Genomic DNA, 18,017 nt, shown 5'->3' on the forward strand with positions numbered 1-18,017 from the left:
ATGACCTTTATGAATTATGATTCCTTTATGCACTTTATGTTCCTATTTTGATTACATAAATGCTTCAAATTCACAAAAAGGGACATTAGCTGGTGTAGACTCTCATGGAACCCGTTCATTTTCCCATGCGCTTTGGCCAGCAACGAGCCATGGCGGAGTGCCTACAAAAAGACACCATTACCGAAGATTTTTATAGCTAACCCAAGATAGACCACAACCTGTCGTTTCCAATGGGAGCAAATTAATCATAGTGGGCTGATCAAGCACGAGTTAGCGAGGTACTATTGGTGTGTTCTAGCATGTATTTGCATATTTCCATTAGGGAACGCCAACACTACAGATTCTAGTTTTGGGAACAGAAAATTGCATTGAGATAAAATGTTTCATCGATGAGGAAATTAGCAGTATAAAATACATCTCTCTCCATCTCCCACTTCGGGCCTGTCACGTCCTGACCTTAGTTCCTTTTTTTATGTCTCTATTTTGGTTTGGTCAGGGCGTGAGTTGGGGTGGGCATTCTATGTTTTTTCATTCTATGTTTTGTTCTGTGTGTTGTATTTCTATGTGTTTGGCCTGGTATGGTTCCCAATCAGAGGCAGCTGTCAATTGTTGTCTCTGATTGAGAACCATACTTAGGTAGCCTGTTCCCACCTGTGTTTGTGGGTAGTTGTTTTCTGTTTTTGTATTCTGTACCAGACAGGACTGTTTCGTTCATTCTCTTTTGTTGTTTTTCCATTCAGTGTTCAATTCATAATAAAAGATGAACACGTACCACACTGCACCTTGGTCCTCATCTTCTTCAACCCACGACAGCCGTTACAGGGTCACTGGGCTTCCTCTCATCAGCATATTTGCTGGTGAGTGGAAGCACCAACCGGATGCTTCAATTTATACGTCCGGTTTCACTTCTGGCTGTTCTAGGTAGCTCATTACTATTGCTCTCTTTAAGTTCAGACATGCAGTTGTTGCAATACCATTTCTGGCTAGCAGGTGTCACCCAGATCTCACGGACCGGGCCGCACAAATCTACACCATTTAATTGGAAGGGTACACAAAGAATGTTGTTAGTGATGTTAGGATATATAATCTTGTATGAGCTTTTGTGCTGTATACATTACTCTGTTACAGGTGTCTAGCTTATGGGCATGTGGCAACAGTGTGTAGGAGGGAGGTTCCTAGGTGTGATAAGTGTGCAGAAGGGCATGAGATAAAAGAATGTGGAGCATTGCGGAAAGTAATTATAGTGGTGTCAATGGGGCTGGGGATCAGAAATGTCCGGTGCGAGAGAGGCAGGTTGAGGTTTCCAGGGTTAGAGTAGTGCAGAAGTCATATGCTGAGGCACTGAAGAAAGTAAGGAAGATGGGTCAAGGGGGAGGGATCCTGAGAGGAGTGATGTGACTTGTAGATATGTACCAGTATTTAGGGATAGGCCAACAAGTGATATATTTGTTTCAGTAAGATTGGATTTTTAGCATTTATAGCAATGGTTATCAACTGTACTGCAGGGATGGAATGTAAGTTGCAGAAAATTGAGGTTGTGGTGGCAGCAGCAGAGAGGTATTTGTGTGTAACTTTAGACCGTCCCCTCGCCCATACCCGGGCAGTTTATTTTTTTTGTGAGTGTAGTGTTAGATAATCGATATTTGTTGATTTTTTTCAAGCAACGTATAAGGGATTTATACTCCAGTCTACTAGGAGGCAGTAATGCAATATTTATTGGATGCCAACCGCCGTTAAACCTAATCGAAGTAGAACGAAGATTGTCGTGGCACCGGCAGTGGCAGTTGTTCAACATTGTAACATGACTCACAGATAGAGGTGAACATATGTGAAACTTAATGTCTTAATGAAACGTATTGAACCCATGTCACCCATTCTAATATATGTATAGTTTTATTATTTTAATTTCGGGGGGTTCATGTCAAGAACTGAACATCGTCTTCCTCTCTCCTCACTCTCACTTTTTCATCATTGCCACTTTCCAGTATGCTAACCTACAGGTAGCGCGGGTACCCAACATTAGTCCTCGCTGGTAGAGAAAGCCATGCCCCAAAGCACAAATGTGACCAAGTGACAAAGGGGGCGGATGGTTAGGATTCTAGGAAGAGAAAATACTGAGGGAGCGAGTAACGAAGTCAATTTGGAGAGGGAGGGAGAAAAAGGAGAGAGGGAGTATACGAAAAAAGTGTACATTATACCGTGCAAGTAACTACACGCGAAGAACACGGGGTAGGCTTGATATAAATCAGAGTCGTAATTTGCTTTAGGAGGGGAAGAGAATAAATCGAAATCGTAGAGAAGTGTTTCTACAGCTACAAGAAACATTCTGTCAACGTTGTGTCATTTATTTTTCAAAAGAAAAAGCTGAAGTAAGTCATATTTTTTTATTAGAAACTTAAACACATTTTTGTTGACTTTATATCTAAAAATGACACTAAAAGCTAGTAAGTGCCAAATATACCCACAAAGGCAAGCACCAGATGACGAATGGGTGGTGTTTTAGTTACTTTCAGAGATATATGTGCTTGTTAACGCGTTATTGCAATGATAATAATCGATTTGTTATGTTATATTTTCTTGTTGGTGTTTGTTTTGATGACAATAAATATGGTGGTTAATTAGGGCAGGACTATTTTTTAGTAGTGATGTTCAGTTTGCGATTGATTCGTTCTTTTTGAATGACTTTTTACTGACACGAGGGTCATTATTCATTTTTCCTAGTGACTCGTTCATTTTCGTCGTTCTTTTGACCTGCTGGCCCTTTGGAATTTAAAACAATTCAAAATTCAACTATAGAATACACATTATATAAGGACAAGTCACACATAGTATAATGAAAATTCAAAGTCTGAGTTCACAGTAACGAGCGTAACGACCACGGAGCGTTCTGACGCGCCAACGACAGGCTTGTCCTGTGGCTGAAAACAATTGTTTTTGCGAACGAATGGTTATTTTTGAAAGGATCTTTTTGACGCACGTCGCGAATCGCATCGGTGAAAGAGCCGTTCATTTTGTCTCCCTGATTTGCATACTGGTACTACTGGTCTTTTTTGTTTTTGATCAAAAACGTTTTTCTGGACATAGGTTAAACAATTATTATCTAAAGAGGACGAATCCTCACTGCAGAAACAATACATACTGGGGAGAGCGCATCAATCAGGTCCACAGTTGTTTTCAGTGTATACAAAAATACATAATTTGGCCTGTTAAACATGTATTTGAACGTGAGCCGGTTCTTTTACATGAACTTTAACAAATGAGCCAGCTCATCGAAGAGACTCGGAATGGCATCACTACTTTAAAGCTAGCTAGCTATTTCGGAAATGACCGTCGCTGGTCGCTACTTTCGTCCACATTGGATTGGGCAATACAGCCAGGGGGGCACTCAAACTAGCTAACTAATTTACATATCTAGCTAATGTGATCGAGATGTATAACATTTAACTTGGTTCTGGAGCCTCACTTTTTATGTTCATTTCAGGTTCAGGTGGGGGGCGTGGCCAATGTCGAATATTTTAGAGACCCTCCTGTTGTTTGCAGTGACAAAATATAGCTGTTTTAAAGACGATTTCCTCCAATTCGAAACATTTTAGCAATTAAATATGCTGTTTTAAAGCAATTCTGAAAATGTTTCCATGGGGTTGAGAGAAAATGTTTCAGTTTTAAAGCTGATTTCCTGCAATTCTACACATTTAGCGATATTTTTTTAAATATATATATTTTTTTAGATTCTCCCTGACAGTTTGGCTTTTATTTTGGTAATAGTTCTCAAAGATGATATTTTAAAAATATATAGATCCATTATCTTTTCTATATTATTTAGGTCTGGTTTTAAAGCTGCAGTATGTAACTTTGGCGCTATGACCAAATTTACATCGAAAGTGAGTTATAGATCTGTCATTCTCATTGAAAGCAAGTTCTATGTGCGCTATTTCTATGCTTCCGATCCTTAACTTTCGGTTTTGTACACCAGTTTCAAACAGCTGAAAATGCCATATTTCTGGAAATTAAAAATAATTTCACAGTGGTTTAAAAGGTAGAATGATTTTCTACACTTTACCTGCTAATTTTAACCACATAAACTGAGATTAGGTGAACTATTAGAATTTCAGCAACCAGGAAACGGTGGAGCGATTTCTGCATGTTTAAAACCAAAAATGTTGATTTATTTTTACTGTTTGGACATAGGTGGCACGAAAAAAACCAATACTTTTCTGCATTTGAAAGAACAATAATATATGAATACATATAGAGTCCCATAGGGCGGTGTGCAATTGGCCCAGCGTCGTTCAGGTTTGCACGGGGTAGGTCGTCATTGCAAATAAGATTTTGTTCTTAACTGACGTGCCTAGTAAAATAAAGGTTAAATAAATAATAAAGGTCAGCAAGAGTGAACTTCCTTCCTAACAGTGGTGGAAAAAGTATCCAATTTTCATACTTGAGTAAAAGTAGAGACACCTTGTAACGATCGTTGTTGGAAGGATGGTCGGACCAAGACGCAGCGTGGGGTAGGATAATCATTTTTATTTATGATAACTGGCACAAAACAAGAAAGAGGAACAAATGAAACGTACAGCTTTGTAGGGCTAAAAAGCAACAATACAAAATCAAGATCCCACAAACAACAGGTGGGAAAAGGCTGGCTAAATATGATCCCCAATCAGAGACAACGATAGACAGCTGCCTCTGATTGGGAACCATACCAGGCCAACATAGAAAATAAAAAACTAGACTACCCACCCTGACCTAATCAAAATAGAGAAATAAAAGGTTCTCTAAGGTCAGGGCGTGACACACCTTCATAGAAAATTACTCAAGTAAAAGTGAAAGTCACCCAGTGAAATACTACTTGAGGAAAAGTCTAAACATATTTGGTTATTTATTATACTTAAGTATCAAAAGCAGAAGTACACATCATTTCACATTCCTTATATTAAGCAAACCACTCTTGTTTTTTAAATGTACGGATAGCCAGGGGCACACTCCAAAACTCAGACATCATTTACAAACTAAGCATTTGTACTTACTGAGTGAGTCCGCCAGCCCAGAGGCAGTAGGGATGACCAGGGATGTTCTCTTGATAAGTGCGTGAATTGGAACATTTTCCTGTCCTCCTAAGCACTCAAAATGTAACAAGTACTTTTGGGTGTCAGGGAAAATGTATGGAGTAAAAAGTACATTATTTTCTGTAGGAATGTAGTGAAGTAGAAGTTGTCAAAAATATAAATAGTAAAGTAAAGTATAGATACCCCCAAAACGACTTAAGTAGTACTTTAAAGTATTTTTACATTACTGCTTTGTTTTTTGAATGAGAACTGAAAGTAAAGTGTTTTCCCTGACATGTTGTCCTGTTGTCCAGCCCGTGGAGGTTGGTAAACCCAACTAGAGAGAGCGGGAGAGAGCCAAATTGATTCACGTGATGAGTCACAATAATCAAATACATGGCCTCACTTGTTATAACTAAAGAGAATTAGTTTTAAAAATGCTCTGTAATAATATCCATTTCATAACGCTTTGTAATAGGCTACCACACATTTTCAAACCTCTGACCTACACAGCCTTGTCCAGAGCTGAGTAAATATCAGGTAGAAGTTAGTTACAGCATTGCATCATTCAGCTGTATCCTAGCTAGCATAGGGTTGTACAGTAGTCTTTCAGTTGAGTGTCAACCGGTCTTTCAGCCAAGTGTTGAATTAATTTGTTGAATGGTGAAATGAAATCAAAGGCAAGGGGATAGAATGTAGACGTTTTATTTTTGAGTAGTGCACCATCAAGAAAAGGTCTGCATTTCCTACACCACGACAGTCACCCTTCTCCTCTTTCTAATGACGAACGACCCACTCAAGACCTAGGGGAAGGAAGGAGTGAGAACAGCACGTGGGGGGAAAAAGAGGTGGGAAATCTTGTGAGGTGAGAGATAGGCAGAGGAGGGAAAGTAAGAGACCAACGTGTATAACTCAGTTTGCACACACGGAGATACATCTCGTTCTTATCTAATATAGCACATTGAGCTTTTCCAGGCCTTTTGTCTGTAGTCCTACCGGTATGTGTGTGGAGGGGATTCTCTGGAAGTCCAATTCATGTGACAGTGCTGTAGGTCCTATACCATCAATCAATCAAATGTATTTATAAAGCCCTTTTTACATCAGCTGATGTCAAAGTGCTATACAGAAACCCAGCCTAAAACCCCAAACAGCAAGCAATGCAGATGTAGAAGCACAGTGGCTAGGAAAAACTCCCTAAAAAGGTCAGAACCTAGGAAGAAACCTAGAGAGGAACCAGGCTCTGAGGAGTGGTCAGTCCTCTCCTGGCTGTGCCAAGTGGAGATTGTAACAGAACATGGCCAAGATGTTTAAACGTTCATGGATTACCAGCAGGGTCAGTTAATAATAATCACAGTGGTTGTAGAGGGTGCAACACGTCAGCACCTCAGGAGTAAATGTCAGTTGGCTTTTCATAGCCGATCATTCAGTGTTAGAGACAGCAGGTAGGGTAGAGAGAGGGTCCAAAACAGCAGGTCCGGGACAAGGTAGCACATCCAGTGAACAGGTCAGGGTTCCATAGCCACAGGCAGAACAGTTTAAACTGGAGCAGCAGCATGACCAGGTGGACTGAGGACAGCAAGAAGTCATCAGGCCAGGTAGTCCTGAGGCATGGTCCTGTCGGACTCAGGTCCTCCGAGAGAAGAGAGAAAGAGAATTAGAGGGAGCATACTTAAATTCACACAGGACACCAGATGAGACAGGAGAAATACTCCAGATATAACAGACTGGCCCTAGCCCCCCGACACATAAACCAATACTGGAGGTTGAGACAGGAGGGGTCGGGAGGCACTGTGGCCCTGTCCGATGATACCCCCAGACAGGGCCAAACAGGCAGGATATAACCCCACCCACTTTGCAAAAGCACATCCCCCACACCACTAGAGGGATATCAACAGACCACCAACCTACTACCCAATTTAAAGGCAATGCTACCAAATACTAATTGAGTTTATGTAAACTTCTGAACCACTGGGAATGTGATGAAAGACATAAAAGCTGAAATAAATCATTCTCTCTACTATTATTCTGACATTTCACATTCTTACAATAAAATGGTGATCCTAACTAACCTAAGACAGGGAATTCTTTACTAGGATTAAATGTTGTGAAAAACTAAGTTCAAATGTATTTGGCTAAGGTGTATGTAAACTTCCGACTTCAGCTGTATGTACGGCAGGACCATTGTTGTTTGTGGAGTGTTATTGTCGCTGCCAGTCAATGTCTTCTATTCCCTCGTAATCACAGATAGAACACATTTACAGACATAAGTTGCTAAGCGCCTTTAAAGATGTTTCTCATTGTTGAGAGGGTTAAGGGAGCCGTGTGTGTGACTGTGCGTCCAGCATGGTGTGTCAGTTACAAGAGAAATGCCCCTCTTCAGATACTTTCTTGGCACAAAGGAGTGCGCTGGACTATGCCTAATCCCATTACACACAGTCACACACATTCCCTCTCTTCCTCCCCCCACACACACTTTTCTCTCTCTCAGCCATCTCTCAATAAAACACTCTCTGTGTGTCCTTCAGACACACATGGCCAGACTACACAGTCACAGACAGCCCTCATAAAGTCTGTTGAATGGATATCCTGTTCACATCTGTCCACCCCCCCCCCCCCCCTCCCCCACTTAGGCTAACTCAAGTCCACTGACACAGACACCGCCCCTCACTCTTATATTTCCCACTTCCCCCTCTTTCACTGCACTGTCGTTTTCTCTCAGCTGCTCGCTTAGTCCTTTTTTACAAGTTTGTTAAGGCGATCATGACCGGACAGTTGGCTATTTGATATTGGCTTTTGGTCATGTCAGAGACTGAGGTCACCTGTCTTCTGTTGTGTGTGTATGTGTGTGGTAGAGGCAGACTGGTGTCTCCTCCTGGTTTGAACTAAAACTGCTATTTATTCTGAAAAAGGACCAGGGGGTTTGGTGGGTGATGTTCCATGACCTAGTTTGGTCAGAGCTGTTCTGTTTTTTGAACTCTTTCTGATTCCAGAGAGGTGACTCACTGGATCCTAGCCAGTGTCCCCTTGTCAAAGTGACATGCTGGCCTATAGCTGGAAATGTGTAGTCTAATACTGTACTGTTGGCTGTAACATCTACATGTATTGATTAAACTCTCTCCCTCCCTCTCTCCACTTTTCTACTTTCTCACACCCTCTCTTTCTCTGCATTTTTTCTCTCTCAGAGCAGCAATGGCGCCCTCTCTCCTCCAGGCCTATAGTAGGCGCTGGTGGATGGCTGTGACGGCGGTGTTGGAGAACCTGCTGTGTTCTGCCGTGCTGCTGGGATGGGGCTCCCTCCTCCTCATGCTGAAGGGCGAGGGCTTCTACTCACACCTCTGCTCAGGTAGGATATACACCAGGGTTTCCGTTAGCCGGTAATAACCGGCTTTTGGCTGATTAAAAAAAATGAAAAGCCAATAAATATAATTGCAGCCAGCCAATTGTCTGGGGAAAAAATCCCATTGAGAAATAATGCATTTTAGCCTATTTATTGATTGAGATACCAGTGGGTGTAGCGCAAGAGCTGCTGATACAGCTTAAACAGATGTTTGTTGCTGCTGGAGGGAAACGTGCTTTAATAAGCCCAATCATTGCGCAATGATTCTAAAGGCAATCACATGTATAACATTTTTTTTTAAACGATGGCCATGATTAAAAAGAGCTACCTTTTCTTAACTGGTAATTGAAGCGTGCTTCCCATTCGCCATTCAAGTGCATAGGTGTCCCACCCTGACCATAGAAAGCTGTTTATTCTCTATGTTGGTTGGGGCGTGATAGTGGCTAGGGTGTGTCATCTAGGCAGCTGTTTATCGTTGTCTCTGATTGGGGATCATATTTAGGTAGCCATTTCCTCATTTGTGATTTGTGGGATCTTGTCTACAGTTAGTTGCCTGTGTGCACACCAGTAGCGTCACGGTTCGGTTGTACTTGTTTTGTGAGTTTCGGTAATTCAAATATGTGGTACTCTACGCATGCTTTGCTTTGGTCCAATCATTTCAATGAGTGTGACAATTGACAACTAGGCAGGCTTCACTGTGTTACACACCACTTTGCAATGAGCTACAGGTGGTATGTAGTTAGAAAACAAACTTAATTGTTTGAAACCTGAACATTTTACTTCAAAGTAGCCTAGCCAAACTCCAACCAAACTGTGCAAGAGCAATTATTTTATAGACTTAGTGGCCGGGGACTTTAATGCAGGGAAACTTAAATCTGTTTAACCTAATTTCTACCAGCATGTTAAATGTGCAACAAGAGGAAAAAAAACTCGAGCCCACCTTTACTCCACACACAGAGATGCATATTAAGCTCTCCCTCACCCTCCATTTGGCAAATCTGACCATAATTCTATCCTCCTGATTCCTGCTTACAAACAAAAACAAAAGCAGGAAGCACCAGTGACTCGGTCAATAAAAAAGTGGTCAGATGAAGCAGATGCTAAGATACATTATTATTTTCCTAGCACAGACTGGAATTTGTTGCGGGATTCTTCCGATGGCATTGAGGAGTACACCACATCAGTCACTGGCTTTATCAATAAGTGCATCAATGACGTCGTCCCCACAGTGACTGTACGTACATACCCCGACCAGAAGCCATGGATTACAGGCAACATCCGCACTGAGCTAAAGGGTAGAGGTGCTGTTTTCAAGGTGCCGGACTCTAACCCGGAAGCTTATAAGAAATCCTGCTATGCCCTCAGACAAGCCATCAAACAGGCAAAGCATCAATACAGGACTAAGATCGACTCGTACTACACCAGCTACGACACTCATCGGATGTGGCAGGGCTTGCAAACTATTACAGACTAAAAAGGGAAGCACAGCCGCGAGCTGTCCAGTGACACGAGCTTGCCAGACAAGCTAAATTACTTCTATGCTTGCGTCGAGGCAAGTAACACTGAAACATGCATGAGAGCATCAGCTGTTCCGAACGACTGTGTGATTACACTCTCCGTAGCCAATGAGTAAGACCTTTAAACAGGTCAACATTCACAAGGCAGCAGGGCCAGACGGATTACCAGGATGTGTATTCCGAGCATGCGCTGACCAACTGGCAAGTGTCTTAACTGACATTTTCAACCTCTACCTGTCTGAGTCTGTAATACCAACATGTTTCAAGCAGAACACTATAGTCCATGTGCCCAAGAACACTAAAGTAACCTGCCTAAATGACTGCCGACCCGTAGCACTCAGGTCTGTAGCCATGAAGTGCTTTGAAAGGCTGGTCCACACCATTATCCCAGAAACCCTAGGCCTAGACACACTCCAATTAGCATACCGCCCCAACAGATCCACAGATGATGCAATCTCTACTGCACTCCACACTGCCCTTTCCCACCTGCACAAAAAGGAACACCTATGTGAGAATGCTATTCATTGACTACAGCTCAGCGTTCAACACCATAGTGCCCTCAAAGCTCATCACAAAGCTCAGGACCCTGGGACTAAACACCTCCCTCTGCAACTTGATCCTGGACTTCCTGACGGGCCGCCCCCAGGTGGTAAGGGTAGTAAACAACACATCCACCACGCTGATCCTCAACGCAGTGGCCCCTCAGGGGTGCGTGCTCAGTCCCCTCCTGTACTCCCTGTTCACTCATGACTGCATGGCCAGGGACGACTCCAACATCATCATTAAGTTTGCTGATGACACAACAGTGGTAGGCCTGATCACGGACAACAATGAGACGGCCTAAAGAGAGGAGGTCAGAGACCTGGCCGGGTGGTGCCAGGACAACAATCTCTCCCTCAATGTGATCAAGACAAAGGAGATGATTGTGGACTACAGGAAAAGGAGGACCGAGCACGCCCCCATTCTCATCAACGGGGCTGTAGTGGAGCAGGTTCAGAGATTCAAGTGCCTTGCTGTCCACATCACCAACAAACTATAGAATCATAAAACACGGGACGAGATGTTAAAAAACTGTCCATTGTGCCAATAGATGGAATGCACTCGCATGAGATTTGCCGTGATGTTGACAGAGTGGCATGGGAGGTTTATTTCTTAGACTGGGTTAAGATGTCAATTTTGGGACACATCCTCAGTAGTGTGCCTTCGAATCAGTGGGTGTTTCGGCCTTTAATCACTAAACACTCTCATCAAAGGTGGCCAGCTAAAGGGTGATCAAGCCTTAGCTTGTGTCCCATGCCCAATTAAGATGTCCCACGGGACTATGCAAGGCAGGGGCGTCCTCTTCCCTGAGCCAGTCCGACAGCTGACCGCATACCTCATATGCCCTCCTCAAGTTGGAGGGATCTGAATTGGGTTCTCAGGTGGGGGTGGGGGGTCATGAAGTTATAGCCCAGCAAGGGTCCTTCCATTTAATCCAGATCCACTGGCTGCCTCTTTCAGCTGCTTGAGAAACTGCTCTGACGGTCTGCCGCAGAGCCTGTCCATGGATTCCAAGTTCTTTCAGCAACCTGATGGTGGAAGAAGCCACGAATCCTCTGCATCCCACTTCAACTGGCCAGACTTTTGCATTCCAGCCACGCTGAGTTGCGTCTGCTGCCAACTCTGTGTAACGCAGTTTCTTACGCTCGTAGGCCTCTTCAACAGAGTTTTCCCACGGGACTGTGAGCTCTATGATGTACACAGCCTTTCGTGAAGGGGACCAGAGTACCATGTCTGGCCTAAGTTTGGTAGAAGCAATCTCAGGTGGAAAAATTAGTTGCTGGCCAATATCGACAAGCATCTTCCAGTCCCGGGCCATGGCTAGGTGTCCAGTTTCTGGCTTTGTAGGAGGATACTTGGGCCTTTTCTGTCCCTCCCGGATGAATGTTGTTGTTTTGACAGGATTGCTTGTTTTTGGAGGTAATGAATTGGTTGCACTCCTCTTGGTCTCAAGTGCTGCAGCCAGGCTCTTGAGGACCTGATTGTGCCTCCAGGTGTAACGGCCTTGTGAGAGGCTGGTCTTGCAACCTGTCATTATATGCCTGAGAGTCGCTGGAGCTGGGCAGAGGGGGCAGGTCGAGTCCTCGCCATACCATTGATGTAGATTTTTTGGTGATGGAAGCACATCATAAACAGCTCTTATGATGAAGCTGATGTTGCTTGCCTCCATTTGCCAAAGCTCACTCCAGTTGATCTTTCTCCTCTCCAGGCCTTCCCACCGCGTTCATTGACCTTGTTTAGCAAGAGAGACAGCCTTTGCACTTCTTGCAGTCTCCTCCTGTCTGCGCACCTCCTTGACCACCAGCTTCCTGCGTTCAGATGTTGTTGCCTTATGGAACGTTGGTTTGCTTGCTGCCAGGCCAAAGCCTCCTCTTCCATGCTGGATATTCCCCACAATGTCTTGGTGTCTCAGGGCTGATGTTGCTTGCTGCACAGCCTTGGATGATGTCCATTTCCGTCCAGTTTGTAGGGGAGGTGCAGCCTTGCTAATGGTCTGGTCTTTAGAGTCCTTCAATGTCATCTGAAGTCTTACTTTAGAGCACTTGTACTCCTCCGTTAGACTTGTAAGAGGTAGTTCAAGGACCCCTTTGCCATAGAGGCCGATGTTACTCAAGCATCGTGGGACACCCAGCCATTTCTTCACGTATGAGGTAATGGTTCGCTCCATCTTCTCCACTGTTGTTATTGGGACCTCATAGACGGTGAGTGGCCACATTACCCGGGGGAGAAGTCCAAACTGTAGGCACCAAAGCTTGAGCCTCCCAGGCAGTAGGGTCTTGTTGATGTTCTCAAGACCGTCGGCGATGTCCTGCCTTACTTGCTGCACTTGATCTTTATCCCGGAGGCTTTCGTTGTACCATCTACCCAGGCTCTTGATGGGTTGCTCAGACACCGTTGGTATCGGATCATCTCCAATGCAGAACCTCACATCTTTAAGCTGTCCCTTGACTATGGAAATGCTTCGAGATTTGCTTGGCTTGATTTTCATCCGGGCCCACTTGATGTTATCCTGCAGTTTTGCAAGTAGCCGCCTGGTGCATGCTGCAGTGGTGGTCAGTGTAGTCATGTCATCCATGTATGCTCGGATAGGTGGGAGACGGAGCCCCTCCTTAGTTCTCTCACCGCCGACCACCCATCTCGATGCCCTGATGATGACTTCCATGGCCATAGTGAAGGCCAGAGGAGAAATTGTACAGCCTGCCATTATGCCTACTTCCAAGCGCTGCCATGTTGTTGTGAAGTCAGGTGTTGTGAAACACAATTGCAGGTCTTGGAAATAGGCCTTTACCAGTGTAGTGATGGGTTCTGGTACGTGGAAAAAGTTGAAGGATTCCCAGAGGAGTTCATGGGGAACTGAGCCAAAGGCATTGGCCAGGTCGAGGAAGATGACATAGAGGTCTCTCTTGTCCTTCTTAGCTGTTTGGATCTGGTGCCAAATCATACTAGTACGTTCCAGGCAACCAGAGAAACCAGGAATGCCTGCTTTCTGTACAGATGTATCAATGTACTTGTTCCTTTCCAGATAAGTGGACAGCCTCTGTGCTATTATACTGAAAAAGATCTTCCCTTCGACGTTTAGAAGGGAGATTGGTCGGAATTGACTGATGTCTGTCGCATCCTTCTCTTTCGGGATTAGCACACCACCAGCCCTTCGCCATGCCTTTGGTATTATTTCCTTCTGCCACACTATCCTCATGAGCCTCCAAAGAAAGCGTAGAACATCCGGGGCATTCTTGTAAAGCTTGTATGGTACTCCATTAGGCCCAGGAGCCGAGGCCGCTCTTGCTCTTCGGACAACGTTCTCTACTTCCCTCCATTTTGGAGGGTCAGTGTCCAGATTAAATTCTGGTGGTTGAATAGGTGGGATGTCATGTGGGATGATTATCTGCTCATGCCTTTTCATGTCCTGGTGGACCTTTTCCAGATGTTCTTCCAGTTCAGGCTTTGGAGTTTTTAGGATTCCGCACTTTTCCTTTGCGAAGAGATCTTTGACAAACTTAAAGGGGTTTTTATAGAACTGTGTTCTTGAGTGTTCCTTCTTCCTACGAAGTTTCCTTAAGTTTTCCGCTCTTCGCAAGGTTGCCAGCCGACATTTAATGTCTGCTTGGAGTAGCATGAGACCTTCTCTCTCTGCATCAGAGGCCTTCTTCCACTGCTTCCTCAGCTGCCTTCTCTCTCTGACAAGTATCTCGATCTCCTGCTGCCTCCTAGATTTGGCTGGTGCGGGTGGTGTCTTGCCACTTCTCCTTTCGTTTACTCCAAAGCGCTCTTCTCCGTAGTGGTAGATAATGTCTCCCATCCTTTCAAGCTTTTTCTCTGCTGTTCCTACCTGTTGTTCCAAGATTTTTGTCAGGTCGTTGTTGATTGTTTCCCACTCTCTCTTTTCAACAGCTTTGGGCCACTTCACACTCGGTCTGTGCCCTTTGATCTTTTCCTGTTTTAGAGGTCTCTGTGGTTGGGTGAGTTCATCCACCGGCATTTCTGTGCTTGTGTTATCCTCCTCGGTTACAGGGGTGCTGATGCTTTGCGAACTTTGGTTTGCGTCCCGTCGCTGTGCTTCATTCGACTGATTTGACTGGCTGCTTCGTAAGAAGTACTGGTCAATGCGAGGTCCCTGTCTCTGCTCTCCCAAGCACCTTTTCCTCCCTTGATGGATCCTTAACCCCCTTGCCGATGTTACTCTCTCCCAACCACAGCTGCACGCCTGAAGTGTGAGTCCTGCTGCTGTTATGGTTGTCTCATGTGCTGTGTTCCTACTCGTAGTCGTTTCCGTTCCTGGGTCCGTGACCATGTGATCAGTCATTGAGCCATCTTGCGCCCCAGCTCTCGCAGGCTCTAGGGGTATGTTCCTTTGTTGACTTTCAGTAGCACTTAGCGGGTGTCTCCAACATACTGAAACAGCGTCGGAGACTGCCAACATGGGTAGCTAGCCCATGACAGCCCCAGTGGGGTCTATTCCCTCCGGTCAGCTGTCTCTCCAAGCTGTCACACAGACTTTCCTATGTTGTCAGCTGTCCTTTCACAGCAGTCACTGGACTGGTCCAGATGATCAGAATCATAAAACACGGGACGAGATGTTAAACTGTCCATTGTGCCAATAGATGGAATGCACTCGCATGAGATTTGCCGTGATGTTGACAGAGTGGCATGGGAGGTTTATTTCTTAGACTGGGTTAAGATAGATCATGATCATGGTCCAAGCACACCAAGACAGTAATGAAGAGGGCACGACAAAACATACTCCCCCTAAGGAGACTGAAATGATTTGGCATGGGTCCTCAGATGCTCAAAAAGTTCTACAGCTGCACCATCGAGAGCATCCTGACTGGTCACATCACTGCCTGTTATGGCAACTGCACGGCCTCCGACCGCTAGGCACTACACAGGCTAGTGCGTACGGCCGAGTAAATCACTGGGGCCAAGCTTCCTGCCATCCAGGACCTCAATACCAGGCGGTGTCAGAGGAAGGCCCTTAAATTGTCAAAGACTCCAGCCACCCTAGTCATAGACTGTTCTCTCTGCCACTACATGGCAAGTGTTACCGGAGCACCAAGTCTAGGTCCAAAAGGCTTCTCAACAGCTTTGACCCCCAAGCCATAAGACTCCTAAACAGGTAATTAAATGGCACCGACTGTTTGCACTTCTCCCCCCCATCTTTTACGCTGCTGCTATTCTCTGTTTATTATCTATGCATAGTCACTTTAAATCTACCTACATGTACACATTACCTCAATTACCTCCTCGACCAACATGTGACCCCGCACATTGACTGTGTACCGGTACCCCCTGTATATAGCCTCGCTATTGGTATTTTACTGCTGCTCTTTAATCATTTTTGTACTTTTATTTCTTATTTTTTACTTGCCTATTAATCTATTTGGTATTTGCCACGCGCTCTGCCCAAATTGCGGACCCTTCCAACTCTAGGCTATGCGATTTAAAACAATCTACAGTTGTTTTTTAAGAAGCTAATAATCCTCTTTGGCCAAATCATTCTTTCTGATCTAGTAGCCTATTTTAAATTATTTATTTATGTATCGACAGGAGTAAGCAAATTAGGCTGTATAATTTTGGCTATTTCGTTCAATTTACTTCCCATAGCCTTATGGAAGTGCCGCCTATGTATTCTAACATCGGAATTCGGTAAGAATGACAGATGCTGTTGCGTCCGAGTTGCATGTTCTGTTAAGATAATTTACCATAAACTAAATGTGATTTCTGTCATTCTGAGAACCGTGGGTGGACGCCCTAATCAGGTTACGCAACCAATAGATACATTTCTTAAATGACGGGTAAATTAACATGTTGCCAGTCAAATGTCCAGCGCAACATTTTCCTAATGGAAACCCAGATACACAAACAAACATACACTATCAGAGGAGGAAGACTTACATACACAGAGGAGGAAGACATCCAGTGCATTCGAATAGTATTCAGACCCCTTGACTTTTTCCACATTTTGTTACGTTACAGCCTTATTCTAAAATGGAATAAATTGTTTTTTTCCCCTTATCAATCTACACGCAATACCCCATAATGGCAAAGCAAAAACAGGTTTTTAGAAATGTTTGCAAATGTATTACAAATATAAAACTGAAATATCACATCTACATAAGTATTCAGGACCTTTACTCAGTGCTTTGTTGAAGCACCTTTGGCAGGGATTACAGCCTCAAGTCTTGGGTAGATATTACAAGCTTGGCACACCTGTACTTGGGGCGTTTCTCCCATTCTTCTCTGTATATCCTCTCAAGCTCTGTCAGGTTGGACAGATATTTGGGTTCAAGTGCCTGGGCCACTCAAGGACATTCCCGAGGCTTGTCCCAAAGCCACACCTGCGTTGACTTGGCTGTGTGCTTAGGGTTGTTGTCCTGTTGGAAGGTGAATCTTCGGCCAAGTCTGAGGTCCTGAGCACTCTGGAGAAGGTTTTCATCAAGGATCTCTCTGTACTTTGCTCTGTTCATCTTTCCCTCGATCCTGTCTCCTAGTCTCCAGGTCCTTGCTGCTGAAGCAACATGATGCTGCCACCACCATGCTTCACCGTAGGGATGGTGCCAGGTTTCCTCCAGACTTGACGCTTGGCATTCAGGCCAAAGAATTCAATCTTGGTTTTATCAAACCAGAGAATCTTGTTTCTCATGGTCTGAGAGACTTTAGGTGTCTTTTGGCAAACTCAAAGCGGGCTGTCATGTACCTTTTACTGAGGAGTGGCTTCCGTCTGGCCACTCTACCATAAAGGCCTGATTGGTGGAGTGCTGCAGAGATGGTTGTCCTTCTGGAATGTCCAATCAATTGAATTTACCACAGATGAACTCCAATCAATTTGCAGAAACATCTCAAGGATGATAAATGGAAATGGGATGCACCTGAGCTCAATTTCAAGTCTCATAGCAAAGGTCTGAATACTTATGTAAGTAAGGTTTTTTATTTTTAATCTACACACAATACCCCATAATGACAAAGTGAAAACAGGTTTTTAGACATTTTTGTACATGTATTAATGAGAAGAAGAAAAAATGTATCCATTTTAGAATAAGTTTGTAACGTAACAAAATGTGGAAAAAGTCAAGGGGTCTGAATACTTTCCGAATGCACGCCACAGGAGGTTGGTGGCACCTCAATTGGGGAGGACGGGCTCGTGGTAATAGCTGGAGCGGAATGGTATCAAATACATCAAACACATGGTTTGATGCTGCTCTATTCAAGACATTATTATGAGCCGTCCTCCCCTCAGCAGCCTCCACTAATGCATGCTGTTCCTCATGCACGCATACACTCTTCCTCAGCATAAACTGCTATCAGGGATGAGCGGTAACCTTTCCATCTCTCCCATAGAGAACGACACGATGGCCCACTTGCTGGTGATGGGAAACCTGACTTCCTGGGAGAGTGGTATCTGGGTGAGCTGTGTGGACCAGGAGGAGATGCTCAATCTGGGCTTCACCATCGGCTCCTTCCTCCTCAGCGCTGCCACCCTGCCCCTGGGCATCCTCATGGACAAGTACGGCCCGCGCCCACTACGCCTTCTCGGCAGGTAATTAATTATATAACATTATAAACTGAGTGGTTCAAGCCCTG

At 44.4% G+C, this 18,017-nt stretch overlaps 1 protein-coding gene across 3 annotated transcripts in view; it reads left to right on the plus strand.

The window, feature by feature from the left end:
* Nucleotides 1-1,944: 1,944 nt before the first annotated feature.
* slc43a1a (solute carrier family 43 member 1a) overlaps nt 1,945-18,017 on the plus strand; it is a 45,481-nt gene continuing 29,408 nt past the window's right edge. Inside the window, exons 1-3 of one of the 3 annotated variants that reach the window (XM_036942974.1) lie at nt 1,945-2,369; nt 8,214-8,388; nt 17,775-17,973. In XM_036942974.1, coding sequence (XP_036798869.1) covers nt 8,235-8,388; nt 17,775-17,973 — 353 coding nt within the window. In that variant the 5' untranslated portion in view covers nt 1,945-2,369; nt 8,214-8,234. The remainder of the gene's footprint in view (nt 2,370-8,213; nt 8,389-17,774; nt 17,974-18,017) is intronic. The other 2 variants (XM_036942975.1, XM_036942973.1) reach the window with 2 other exon arrangements.

Source organism: Oncorhynchus mykiss, chromosome 14, assembly GCF_013265735.2.
Source record: "Oncorhynchus mykiss isolate Arlee chromosome 14, USDA_OmykA_1.1, whole genome shotgun sequence".
Taxonomy (NCBI): domain Eukaryota; kingdom Metazoa; phylum Chordata; class Actinopteri; order Salmoniformes; family Salmonidae; genus Oncorhynchus; species Oncorhynchus mykiss.